Source organism: Rhodnius prolixus, unplaced genomic scaffold (genome assembly GCF_049639745.1).
Source record: "Rhodnius prolixus isolate KJV_2025 unplaced genomic scaffold, Rpr scaffold_6, whole genome shotgun sequence".
Taxonomy (NCBI): domain Eukaryota; kingdom Metazoa; phylum Arthropoda; class Insecta; order Hemiptera; family Reduviidae; genus Rhodnius; species Rhodnius prolixus.
In genome coordinates, this window is record NW_027411634.1 from 37,277,731 (window position 1) to 37,291,743 (window position 14,013).

Sequence of the window (14,013 nt, forward strand, 5' to 3'; positions counted from 1 at the left end):
AACTTTAAGTGATGAAATGTTTTCCTGGCAGAATCACAATTCCTTAAGGAATATTAGCTGGGTAGTTTCTTCGTCATAAGATCTATTACACTAAATCGCACTTCATCGCAGTCACCAATTTCTGTATTACAGGATACCATTTATACTGCAAATCCTCCCTTCAGTATTAAGTTACCTGAATGTGCAGCATCATTTATTTCTAATGTATCGGAATATCTGGAACATTCAATTAAGAGAGTGAACGACTAACATTACAATCCACTTAATTAACTTAATATTAGATCCACAATCTGATTAAATAGATGGCGTCTTTCTTACTCAGCGTCTCTTCTATTTTAAAAAGTTGCTGATGATATTACATTTTATGCAAAAACACTTGATGATTTGAACTCAGAGGGGTCCCGTTATATTTAGTTATTCTAGGACATTTCTAAAAATATAATTATAAAATGGGAAGATAGATTTTTGTCAGTTTCTGTCATATTTTCGACCACGAGATCAAGTCATCTTCTGGGCAATCCTATGAACAATTGTAAAGTGCTTGCAGTTCTGGGTAATCTTTGACTTTATCTTTTGCAGCACGCATTTTTACTGAATGTTGACCGGTTGCGGACTTCCATCCATTATCAATGGGAGTTTAATAATTTAGCCTAGATATTTTAACTTCATTTATATAAAAATAAATTCAGTCAAAATTGAAAATCTAACCAAATTATCTACTCCTGATGATGGTTGAAAGCCCGTAACTGGCCAAGGATACAATAAACAGTTACGTTTGACGGAAATAATCAAAAAATTATCACTCGTTTTACATTGTGAGAGACTGCTGTAAAAATGGGCACCGATGTAATACAAACAGGCAATAATCTATCATCCCCTTGAAATGTTGGATGATACAGTAAAAAAAGGAGAATAGAACTTTGTAATTTTATTAAAACTGACGACACATTTTTTAATTTCAATGGTAATTAATTCTTATGTTAAATTATTAAAATAACAATTCCCGATCACTAACGAATTGGCCTCTTATATCGACGGCATCTAAACGTCCATTTTACTAACAAAAATTAATTTGTGGATTATGAAATACTACTCGCCATTATGACTAATAATACATTATGTATTCTATTCTAATAATTAGTCTCATAAGTGGGGGACAGTACTAAACAATTAATTTTAGAAATAACGACTTATATAATAATAGTATAATAGTGATTGTCTTCATCATAGATTTTTTAATAAATCGCCAATGAAAATAGATGAAGATTGCAACATTAACCTTTCTTCTGCTTATGTTTTGATGACCAATAATTCATTGCATAATTTCACTCCAAGGTCTTCTATTTTGAATTCCAACCAATTAGTATTAACTGAATGTCGCAAAACTAATCACTGACGTTTTACTTGTAATACACAAATGGCAACCCTTATTAAAACTGTCCGGTAGGACAGTTGTATAAGGGTTGATCGTCAAAAACTGCACGAAAAAGCGTAACGTTGAAAAACACCCAACTTTGACAATTTTTTTCTCTTTTTCTATAAAAGATAAAATTCCCAAATTTTCTTTAAATTATAGGGCAAACCCTCCTTTATAGCTGCAATTTTTTTGCAACAACCCAGATCTAATAGGTTTCGAGAAAAAAGTTGCCGAAAATGAGCAAAAACGGCTTTTTCAAAAATTGTTGTTGTTCTTGTTCTTCTTCTTCTTCTTCTTCTTCTTCTTCTTCTTGTTGTTACCTTTTTTGTAAACTACGTAGCGCCTAAACGCGGGAACCGATTTTCATGAATGAGGTGTCATTCGATTCGGAATTTTATGTAGATGTGCCTTTTGGGGGTCTCGACGCTGTACATCGCATAGGAGAGGAGTTAGCCCCCTTTATGTAAGGCCCCCTCCAAAATTATTATTACTAATTATTCTGTAAATCTTAGCCCGATTTTGAAATAATTTGGTAGGATGATAGAGTTAGGGCTCCCCTACGTAACATTAAAGCGGCGATCAGCTCTTACACTTGTTAAGGGAAAGTATAGCAATCGTTTCAAATTATCGACACGAGAACCGATTGTCATGAATGAAGTGTCATTCGAATTGAAATTTTTTACAGATTTGCACTTTAAAAGTCTGAACGCTGTGCCTCATAAAGAGGGGAGTTTGCCCCACCCAAGTAAGGCCCTTTCTAAAACTATTATTACCAATATTTCTGTAACGCTTTGTCCGATTTTGATAAAATTTAGCACGAATAAGTGGTTAAAGCTCCTCTACGTTGCTGATGCTCTTGCACCTACTAAGAGGAAGTACTGCAATCGTTAAAATTATCAATGGGTGAACCTATTTACATTAATGAATAGTCGTTCGATTCAAAATCTTTGCCTTTTAGGGAGAAGTACTGTAATCGCAGTTTAATTTTGCTTTTTACGTACAAATACCTTCCTATTTTATTCAAAACGCTTTCTCAAAAAAATTGTTATTGAGGATGGCAACTACAATCATTCTTTAAAAAGATCTCTCCAATGGTAGTTACGGTTCCGACTTAACACCTTATCAGGTTATAATGATAGAATTGCTTATTCTAAATTTTAAAAAAATCTGTGAAGCAGATAAGTAACTTTGTAAAATAGACAAAAATGAAAATCTATCCAAAAGGCACAAAAATCTCTTTAACAAAAACTTACAGTTTAAATTGTTAAGTATAAGGGTTGATTAAACGCCAAAAGGTACACAAATCAGCTAGTACCCAACATTTCATTCATGCTTAGCTGATATAATTTAAGTAATTTTGCTGCATTAACTTTTTCTTCACATTTTTTTAGAAATTATTAGATGTCACAGACCCTTATGCTGGCCAGATCATAATATTATTTTGTTATAATTATGATAAAATGTATATTATATTTTCGTTTTTAAATAGGTACTTTATTTTAACTCCATTTCAAATTATTCTTCAAATTTCTCTTTAATATGTCCTTTATTCTTAGTAGTCACATATACATTCATGTTAAAGTAGAGAAAAACAAAGTTAGAGTCAGCTACTGTTTAAATTTGAATCACGGATTTAACAGAATATTTCAGTCTTGAATTCGTCTTACCGAAATATTCGTGAGCACAAATAACACACAGTTAATAACAAGTAGATTATTCAACAATAATTATTCATTTCTCAATTGTAATTTAATTTAGGCCCCCTAATTTTACTTATAGTAAAATACTGGAATAATTAGCTGTCCTAAAAATATGCATATCTTATTTATTATATATTACATATATTCAACATTGTGAGAAGAACAGCTACATTGAGAGTGTAATTGAAGAAAACTATATTATTTGCGATAAAGCCAGATAATTATTACCTATTATTATAAACGTTTGACTACTTCATAAAATAACAATTACTTTAATCGAAGAATGAACTTAAACCGACGATTTAAAAAAATAAATAAAATAAAATAAATAAAATAAACAAAATCATTGATGTATGTTGATATAAGCATTTTTTAAAAAAAGGTTTTGAATTTTTTAGCCTCATAATTTTTTTTTATTTTTTATAACGTTTTTCTTTTTCACCTGTAATTAATAGTTTGATTATTATAAATAACTAGATATAACAGTCAATCTACAGTGCTACTTGAACAAATATTTTGTAGATGAAAAGGGCCAGCATAAGGGTCTGTGACATCTAATAATTTCTAAAAAAATGTGAAGAAAAAGTTAATGCAGCAAAATTACTTGAATTATATCAGCTAAGCATGAATGAAATGTTGGGTACTAGCTGATTTGTGTACCTTTTGGCGTTTAATCAACCCTTATACTTAACAATTTAAACTGTAAGTTTTTGTTAAAGAGATAATATGACAACTTAAAGCTCTTCAATTAACTGATCAAAAGATTTTGTAATGTACTATTCTCAGCAAGTAAAATTCATAGAATGTTAGAGGAATATTGAAATATTGTTTAAATACAATAAATACTCTTTTTGAATATACTCTTGCACAAAATAGCCACCTACAGCTTAGTTGAGGCTGGCGTTTACCTTTTGTAAAATAATTTACATTTTACTTTGCCATTTTTTTTTTTCGCTCTTTTAACCAATAAACGATTATCAGGATCCACACCTACAAAATTATCAATAGATTTCTAATAAAATTACAACATTAATAATAACATGGTCTAGAAAAATTATTAAAAAAAAAAGAAAAATTCTAACCACTATAAATCATACTAATATGGTTGGTGTTTCCTCCACCTTTCAAAAAGTATGTTCTTAACAGGAATTTAATTTATATTTATTAACCGTAGCAGAAATACCTTAATACAAAGTAAAAGGAAGCTTGTTGAAATCCAAAGATCCATTAAGTGCTGTGGATTTCGATCTTACACCCACTCCACCTACTTCTTCATCAACAAAAAAGAGTGGATCACAAAAACACTACATTCCATTGACACAAATAATTATTAATACTGATTTTTTGGGAGTAACAATAAATTCCTTTCAAATTTCTTTCTTCATACCAACGTTTCGGTAAATCTATTACCTTCTCCAGGGTATTGTAAATTTTGTGGAGTTAAATGTTATGATGATGTAGGTTAACATTAAACTCCAAAAATTGTACAATACCCTGAAGAAGGCAATATATTTACCGAAACGTTGGTATTTAGAAAAAAAAATTGTTTGTGAATTTATTGACCGCACCTCATTAATTCCCAAAAATCATCAATTAACAACGGCCGTAAACCAAAACTGTCATTAAAAATTATTAATTCATAAAACCAACCTTATTTCAATAAAAGCTCGTCAATTAAATTCTTTCCTGTTGCTATAGCTTTCCAAGCATTATAAGCACATATAGTATTATATATAAGCAACAGATGTATCACACTGGAATAGTGTTTGTTTACAATCATACCATCCACTGCTTAATAGTGTAAACCAAATGGAAGAACTCCTCTGAAATGAGAATATTTAAGAAAGTAAGGATTCATAAACAATAAGTGTTTTTTTTTTTTCTGCTTTTTTCTATGACCATTGATGGCCTTCATCGGAATTTTTTGCAGATGATTCCGTTATCTTCTAATATTAACCATAGACAACTGAAACCTACTCGAAACGTTCTGATAAGATAATAGAACTGGAAACTTAAAAGAAAATAAATCATATTTTTAACGATTTCTCCGGCGATGGCAAAAACACTATCTTAATTTGAGGCCTAATGAATTAGTAAACAATTGTAAGAGTTTTATTTATAAGCGTAAACCTTTATTAATGTCAGGAATAAAAAATAAATAAATGCTTCTCAGTTTGAGACAGATTTTAGTAGGAAGAATATATTATCAGATTAGAAGAGGTCATTACCAAGCAACAGCATCCAAAACAGTCATCACAAATCTTCTAGGACCGTAAAAGAATCCTCCTAATTTTGTAACATCTTAGAATTTTCCAAGAAGTTCTCTTTGCATTCTCCTCAGTCAATGAAGTGGCGCAAGTCTCCGAGAGGAGGCTGTAGCGAGATTCCAAATCAATGCTCAACTTCACTCCTCTTTCTTCTTTCTATTAAAATCATTTAGTTTTACTTATTAGAGATTAGTGGTAGTGGCACCTCTGAAAATATCTAGATGAAGAAGCAATTTAATTTATTGATCAAGGAATTTTACGATGAATGATTCTCATTAGTGAATCTTCTAGAGTATTAAAACAACTTTAATGATTTAGTTATTTCGTTACTGCTTACTATGATTGAATATAATCTTGCACAACTATTGCCATTCATTGCAATTTTGGACAAGTAGGTATCCTTCCTCCATAAATTAATTACACTGCCATTTTTCTTGTTTGTTTAACCAATTATGGGGACATATGATGCATATGAAGTTATCAAGACATTTGAAATAATTGATATTCATCCATTAATTCTCGAAACGAACTTGTTATAACACTTTTTACCACTTTAACCTTCCCAATGCGAACTCATATTATCTCCACCTGACGAATAGTAAGTTCTCCTTACGAAATTGGTTTCATGGCAAAATCATTCTACACACACACACACGGGCGAAAGCTAAAAAGAAATATGAATATTCAATATAGGTAGTTTGCAATACAATACAAAAAGCATATTTGGCTCCTACATCAACTCCGTAAACCCTTCTATCAAACGAACATAAAAAAAAAAAACTAAACAAAAGAGTGTGGAATGCTAAGTACCATTTGCTATCAGCACAAATAACAATAATAATAAAACAAACCTGCATTTCAATTCATATTTTTCAAATTATTATAATTCTTCCCCATTGTGTAACATTTCAAGCAAAATGTGCACCTGAAAGACCACACTGGAGTCAAGTCGGTTCGCCATCATCCCTTCCGCAGATCAATAGTGAGACACCCAAAGGAGGAACCCTCTGAAATGATAATAATTTTCAAACTTAACGATTCACATGAAATAAGCAGACATATTTTGTAAATACTCGTAGAATTTTTTTCTAGTTCCGATTGTGCTCTTTATTAGAAGCTTCTATGAGATTCTGTTAACTTCTTAGGTTAAGTACAAAAGAAACACAATCAAAAGATGTTTAACAGAATTAGAAAAAATTGAAATAGTTTAAGGATTTTTCCAGCATAAGCCGAAAAACCAAATCTTATAACTACAAACCATTCTAAAGTGATTTATACTTACCTAGATCTTACAAATAGTAAGTTCTTTTTAAAAATTTAATTTTCATTTATTTTCAGTAGCAAAAACATTCTATACTCCAACACGGACAGGATGAGAGTTTTATAAAAGTTACCAGTAATGAAAGAAGTCCGTTAAAATCCAAAACTCTATTAAAGGTATCGGATTCCGCCCTCCAGTGACAAAAATAATAATAACTATAACACAAATCCTAATTCAGTAAAAGTTGTCCCATTAATTCTTCCCTATTCCCATAGCTTTCCATGCAAAATAAATGGATCACATTCGTGTCAACTCATCCATTGAACAATGGTCAGACAGCAAAGGGACCAACTCCTCTGCAATCAGAATAATTAACAAAATTAGAATTCATAAAAAATAAGTTTTTTTTTCTATTATTATTATTATTATTTCCCCTCTCTGGGTCCACAAGTAGGTACCCTTCAAAAGAAGTTTCCGATGTGATTCTATCTTCTACTTTTGTTAACCGAAGACGACAGAACTCACTCAATAAGCCCAGATGAATGATATCAATAAAAACAGAAACTAAAAGGATAATAATTGATATTTTTTTGGCTACTGTCCAAAAACCCTTATAATTTAAAACATAAAGAATTAATAGCCAATTGTAACAGACAATTATGTATTTATATGCATAAACATATAAAGATTTGATTTCAATTAACAACTATGGGTATGTGAGCAAAAACGAAAACCTGAACAAATGTTTATCTAGAGTTTAACAGGAGCTAAACTCAAGGCTCTTAACATAATAGGACGAATATTACTTTTTAATACAAAAAAAAAATCTGTGCTTCTTTGTTTGAGAATAGCCGCGGTAGCCGAGCGGTTAGAGGCGAGACCTACGGAGCTAATACGAGCTCCGTATAAGGGTTGATCGTCAAAAAGTGCACGAAAAAAGCGTAACGTTGAAAAACGCTCAACTTTGAATTTTTTTTTCTCTTTTTGTATAAAAGATAAAATTTTCAAACTTTCTTGAAAATATAGGGCAAATCCTCCTTTATATCTGTAATTTTTAGCAACAACCCAGATTTTATAGATTTCGAGAAAAAAGTTGTTGAAAATGAGCAAAAACGGCATTTTCAAAAATTGGTCTTGTTCTTGTTACCTTTTTTGTAAACAACGTACAGCCTAAACGCGCGAACCGATTTTCATGAATGAGGTGTCATTCGATTCGAAATTTTATGTAGATGTGCCTTTTGGGGGTCTCAACGCTGTACATTGAATGGGAGAGGAGTTAGCCCCCTTTATGTAAGGCCCCCTCCAAAGTTATTATTACTAATTACTCTGTAAATCTTGGCCCGATTTTGATAAAATTTGGTAGGATGATAGGGTTAGAACTCCCCTACGTAACATTAAAGCGGCGATCTGCTCTTACACTTATTAAGGGGATGTATAGCGATCGTTTCAAATTATCGACACGTGAACCGATTTTCATGAATGAAGTGTCATTCGAATCGAAATTTTGTATAGATTTGCACTTTAAAGGTCTCGACGCTAGGCCTCATGAGGAGGGGAGTTTGCCCCACCCAAGTAAGGCCCTTTCTAAAACTATTAATACTAATATTTCTATAACTTTGTCCGATTTTGATAAAATTTAGCAGGAAGAAGTGGTTAAAGTTCCTCTACGTGGCTGTGAAGTGCCATCATGCTCTTACACCTACTAAGAGAAAGTATTGCAATCGTTAAAATTATCAATGAGTGAACCGATTTACACCAATGAATTGTCGTTCGATTCAAAATCTTTGCCTCTTTGCCTTTTAGGGAGCTGTACTGTAATTGCAGTTTATTTTTCTTACTCCTCTTAAAAGTACTGAAATCGCAGTTTTATTTTGTTCCTTAAGTACAAATACCTTCCTATTTTATTCAAAACGTTTTCTCAAAAAAAGTTGTTATTGAGGATGGTTTGGGCACCGCAACTATAATCATATATTGAGCTCGTATATATTGTGGTACTGGGTTCGATTCCCAGTCTTAGGCCTTGGATTTTATTTAATGGGTAATAAAAGAAATTTACAGTAAAGTACGTATGCTAGTCGCTTCTGTCCACGACACCTGATTGGTAGTTGGACGTAAAGCCCTCCTAAAAAAAATAGGCAATTACCTACATCACAATTAAGAAACTACATTATCAGATCAGGCCATTCCCAAGTATCTGTAGCTAAAAGAGATGTCACAAATCTTCGTCTAAAGGAGAATTAACCGGAGTCTAACGTGCCTCATTTCCTATTATTCCTAAATTTCTCAAAAACCGTGGATGTCTCCTATGTCACAAAATTACTTCGCAAAATCATCTGATGAATACATATTGTTGGAGTATTGCACAAGATTCTGTAATAATATTATCCATATATATGAGAAAAAAGAGAAAATAGAATTATGCCAGTTTCAGCATTAATTGTTCTATTTGAATGTCATGCCTTTGAACTAGGGACTTGGTTATGTTCAAGCCTAATACTTATTACAATTATAACTTGCTTTGCGAGTTGTGAGTTTCAATGGTATAACTGGACCCACGATGGAAGCAAACTTATAATAATCTATCTTCCTTAGGATTAATGACAGAGTCACCAAAAAAAAGTGAAGATACTTTATAATTATTAAAATAAATAATACTTATGACTAATTTTTATAATATTTAAATCCACTCTACAAACACATTTATCTAACATAAAAAATATATATATAAGCGGAATACTAAATACAATTTGCCATCAGCCAAGATAATAATAACAAAACACACCTTCTTTCAAGAAATGTTTTTCCATTAATATAATTTATGCCTAGTGCAGTAGCATTCCAAGCAAAATATGCACCTGATGGACCACACTGAGTCAGTTCGCCATCTTCACATCCACAGATCATTATTAGATACCAAAAATACGTCTCTCTGAAATGAGAATAATTTTGAAAAAATAAGAATTCATATGAAATAAGCAGACATTTTCGTTTATTACTATTTTTGCGTGGCTCTGTTGGCGCCCTTTATCAGCAACTTTTAAATGTGATTCTGTAAACTTCTGATGTTAAGTACAACATAAGCTCTCTGAAACTTCCTGATGTATGCCATTTAGATTTTTCCAGGTAGGCCGAACAGCTTGTTTTATATTTGAAGACCTAAAGAATTATTTAGCAATTATAACAGAAAATTAATTCTATCCATAAGCAAAAGATCTGATTTCAAATTATAAGAATAGTTATGTGAGTAAAAACGAAAACTTGCGACACTTGTTTCTCAGAAGTTCAACAAAAACCTCACTCAAACGCCCAATCCAGAAGAATATTACTCACGTTACAATAGAATAACAAATATATTAATGTTTTTCCTTTTTAGAATATGAGGGTTACATTACATTTAGAAGTCTGTATTATCAGATTAGAAAATGAGGCCATTACCTAATAACTTCAGTCAAAAATAAATGCGTTACAATTGTTTCGGTAGGAGTATTCTCCTATTTTTGTAATATCCTAGGATTATTTCACCAATCCTTTGTTCTCCTCAGGTCTCGAACTGCCAAAGGTATCATATCGTAAATTAACGATTCAGGCACGACCAAACATTGTGAGAAAAGCCAATAGGTACCGAAAGAAATAATATCCGAGGTACTGAAAAAAATAATTCCACCCTGTGAAGGATGTGTATGCCAAGTAAAAGAATAATGGCTAGATGAGCCATTCTGAAGGAATTTAGCTAATTCCATAAGTACCTGTACTTTATTAATATAATTATAAATATATTCATTACCATTGTATAATTTACAGTTACATATGCATAATAATAGTTGAAACCTGAGTTTAACGTGGCTCATTCCTCCTTATCTACTGACTTTTACGACGGGTCGGCCTTCCATGTCACAAAATTACTCCATGCCATTAACCGTTGAATACATCATTGTTCGGGTATTGCAGTAGATTCAATGAATGTGTTAACAAGATTAATTAACTGACACTGAATAGCGCTAAACAAAAATCAATACGGAATGGAAATTGTGATAAAATCCACAAATCCTTTAGGAGCAACTGGATTGGTCTTAGATATGTCCAAGATCCACACTCTATCCAGTAAAAATAACAACAACATTATTTTAATAATAAAAATAATAAACCTTTCTTCAAGGAAATTTTTACCATCATAGAATTCCTCATTGTTGTTGCTTTCTAAGCAAAATATGCACCTGACGTATAAAATAAAGTTGGTTTGCTATAATTCTATCCAAAAATAATAGAAACAATCAGCAGGAATAAGTTGCTGTTACATAAAAAAGTTATGTTTCCAAAAATCGCCACTGGAGCGCTCTGCAAACTAGAAAAAACCTTAACAACCGAAAACATGGTCAAAATATCAAGTTTTGAATTAGGATACAAACCAGCGTAGGAGCTCTTTTCTACATTCAATTTTTCTTTATTGTTAATTTTATTTAAATATTTAACATATATATAAATGTAATCATAAAGTAACTTGTTTTCTTTAAATATAAGCTTTTTTAAATGCTATTTAGAAAAATTATTGAGAATTGTAATCAATTTAAAAGCTAAAAGTCAGAAAGAAAGCTGCTCATAATTTAGCATTTTTTGTTCTTAAAAATCCTAACATTTATCTATTTCATGGCATAATAACTCAGAAACTATTTGAAATTATAAAGTTTATAAAGAACTTAAAAGGATATCATAAAGCACATAGTTTTACTATAAATAAGTTTATAAGAAGCAGGCTTAATACCTTGTGCTAGATTTTTCTAGCAGTCCTTTATGCGAGCTTCTCTGTTCTTGAAGTGTAAAAGATCTCGTACACAAACTAACGATTATAGCACAACTAAACATGGTATGAAAAGCTTATAGCTTCTCCTTTCACTGTGGCTCTGAAATAATAATTGAGACGGTTGTGTCCTAGACAAAAAAAGAATGGCTAGATGAATTTGACTAGGGTTAAAATACTAAAAGCGGATTGGGCTTTTACATCAACTCTATAGACACGCCTATCCTACAAACAAAAACAAAACACAAAAGGGAATAAAAAAATAAAGAATAAAAAGTAGTGGAATTCTTGCCCCTAGCACAAATAATAATAATAATAATAAACAAACTTCTTTCAATATTTTTTCCCCATTAATATAATTTTTCTTCAGTGCTGAACACTACAAGCAAAATATGCACCTGATGGACCAACATCCCATCTGCAATAGTGAGATCACCAAAAGAATGTACTGAGAATAATTCTGAAAATTAAGGATTCACATGAATTTAAAGTTTTTTTAACTGTTACTTTTTCCTTGGTATGTTGATGCCCTTTAAAGGAGCTTCTGAATGTGATTCTATGAACTTTAGCATAATTCTCTCTAAAGTTCTTGATGAAAGGATAGGATTTCACAGACAAAACTCTGAAGTGGTCTATCTATTAGAAAACAATTAGAGATAAAAGTATTAGGTATCCTTCAGGGTTCCTCAAGTTCCAGTTTTCTAACATCTTTTATATTCCATTTACTGTGTTTGAATTAGAAAAGGGTATAATAAAATTTAATTTAGATTTGTGCTCTATTGGTGCGTGAGCCAAACCAAATAATATTACGTTTAACATTTCTAAAACCAAAACCATGATTGTTGTTATGTGCCAGATATGTCAACCACATAGATTATAGTTAGATTGTTATTCCATTTTGAAAATTACTGCAAAACCTTATTCCATGCGTAATATCCACAAAATGCATAGATACCAAAATCACAATCTACCGAAAAATAATCATGTAAGTGACTTTCCTACTAAATTTTAAAAACGTTGAATCAACTAAAATACAATAAAAACATTCTGCCTCTTTCACTAAGGAAACAGTTGGTCTCAAGATTAATATTTCCTCATCCAGCTATACATTTCATTGGTACATAAAGTGCAGAGTGGAATTTAAAATTCTCTTAATCCCTATGTCAGTTTTATATTGAATGTAAGAAGGAAAGAACATATTACTCCTCACTAATTGACCACTAATGTTAATGATCTCTAATTTTAAACTTACAAAATTTTAAATACGTGCACCATTAAAATATATTAAAAACATTATGTATTTCATTAAGAAAACAACCGGTCATTATCAAACAACCTCAATATTTCCATACCTTGATTATTATTCGTTAGTGTATAATTATTTTAATGAAGAGCTGATTTTAAAGTTGCAAAAGTTTCTTAATTTTTATGTCCCTTCTAATTTCAATACGATGAACATATTATCCCTCACTTCATATTTCTTGATTCTGTAAGTGTAAGGTACAGAAGCAAGTATTTGCATGGTAACTTCTCTTGTAATGTTTTTCAAGAGAAAACACCTGCAATATTCATTCCATATGACCATTAGTAAGGCCTTAATAGACTTTAGAAAAACCAGGGCAGTTAATAGTTAATTCTATACTTCTCAAAACAATCAGTAGCAAAAATTCATTTCTAATTCACCTTTTTTTAATCAGGAGCTCTTTATTACTCATAATAATCTTGATCAGTTTCACCCCACAATCAGCTTTGATTTCGAACCGTACAATTTGTATCAACTAAATGTTACTTTTACTCGTTGGAAACAAATGCAATCAATGTAATAATGAAAAAGCGAAGGTGACGAAGCCCTTCCATTTACTGATCAATTAATTTTGTGACGTACGATTCTCAGCAGTTAAACTTTATAGAATAATCAAGGAATATAAGTATTGAAATATTTTCTAACTGCATACGCTGTATGAAAATACTATTGCATAAAAAAAGCCACCATTAACATTTTTGAGGCTTGCACATACATCCATAAATGAATTCATATTGCTATGCCAGTTTTCTTGCTCGTTTTAACCAATTAACGACAATCAGCACGCATAACTTTCAAATTATCGATAGATTTCAATTAAAATTACAAAATTAAAAATTACATAGACTGGCGAAATTATTAAAAAATAAAAAAATATATCTTACCAATATAAACCATTCCAATCTGACCTGTTGTTAAATCCACCTGACCAAATGTAAGTTCTTTGTAAAAAATTTAGTATATATTTATTTTCAGTTGCAAAAGCGTACTAACTAAAAGGAAGTTTGTTGAAATCCATAAATCCATTAGGTGCAGCAAATTTCGATCTTATAGCTACTCCATCTACAACTCCATCGAACTAACGAAAACAAAAAGATAAAAAAGTGGATTACAAATAAATAAATAATAAATAAAAAAGTGGAATGCCATTGACAAAAATAATTATAATAAAAATATTATTACTATTATTATAAAACCGACATTATTTCAGTTTTCCCAATTAATAAGCACAGATGGATTACATTGGACTAGCAATTGTTTGCCATCATTC

The 14,013-nt window shown here is 31.1% G+C and overlaps 1 protein-coding gene across 50 annotated transcripts in view; it reads right to left on the bottom strand.

The window, feature by feature from the left end:
- The window catches only part of LOC141461061 (proteasome subunit alpha type-2-like), a 29,890-nt gene that overhangs the window by 2,249 nt on the left and 13,628 nt on the right, over positions 1-14,013 (bottom strand). For 33 of the 50 annotated variants that reach the window (XR_012462564.1, XR_012462561.1, XR_012462562.1 and 30 more), the window contains 9 exons: positions 13,628-13,821; positions 9,642-12,999; positions 9,428-9,574; positions 6,667-7,001; positions 6,236-6,391; positions 5,722-6,048; positions 5,346-5,540; positions 4,768-4,940; positions 4-216 (listed from right to left, as the gene is read on the bottom strand). Coding sequence is in view for 6 of the 50 variants with exons in the window: in XM_074141738.1 (XP_073997839.1) it covers positions 6,361-6,391; positions 9,428-9,574; positions 11,405-11,505 (279 nt within the window). In the remaining 44 variants the exon portion in view is untranslated. The other 17 variants (XR_012462543.1, XR_012462544.1, XR_012462537.1 and 14 more) reach the window with 17 other exon arrangements.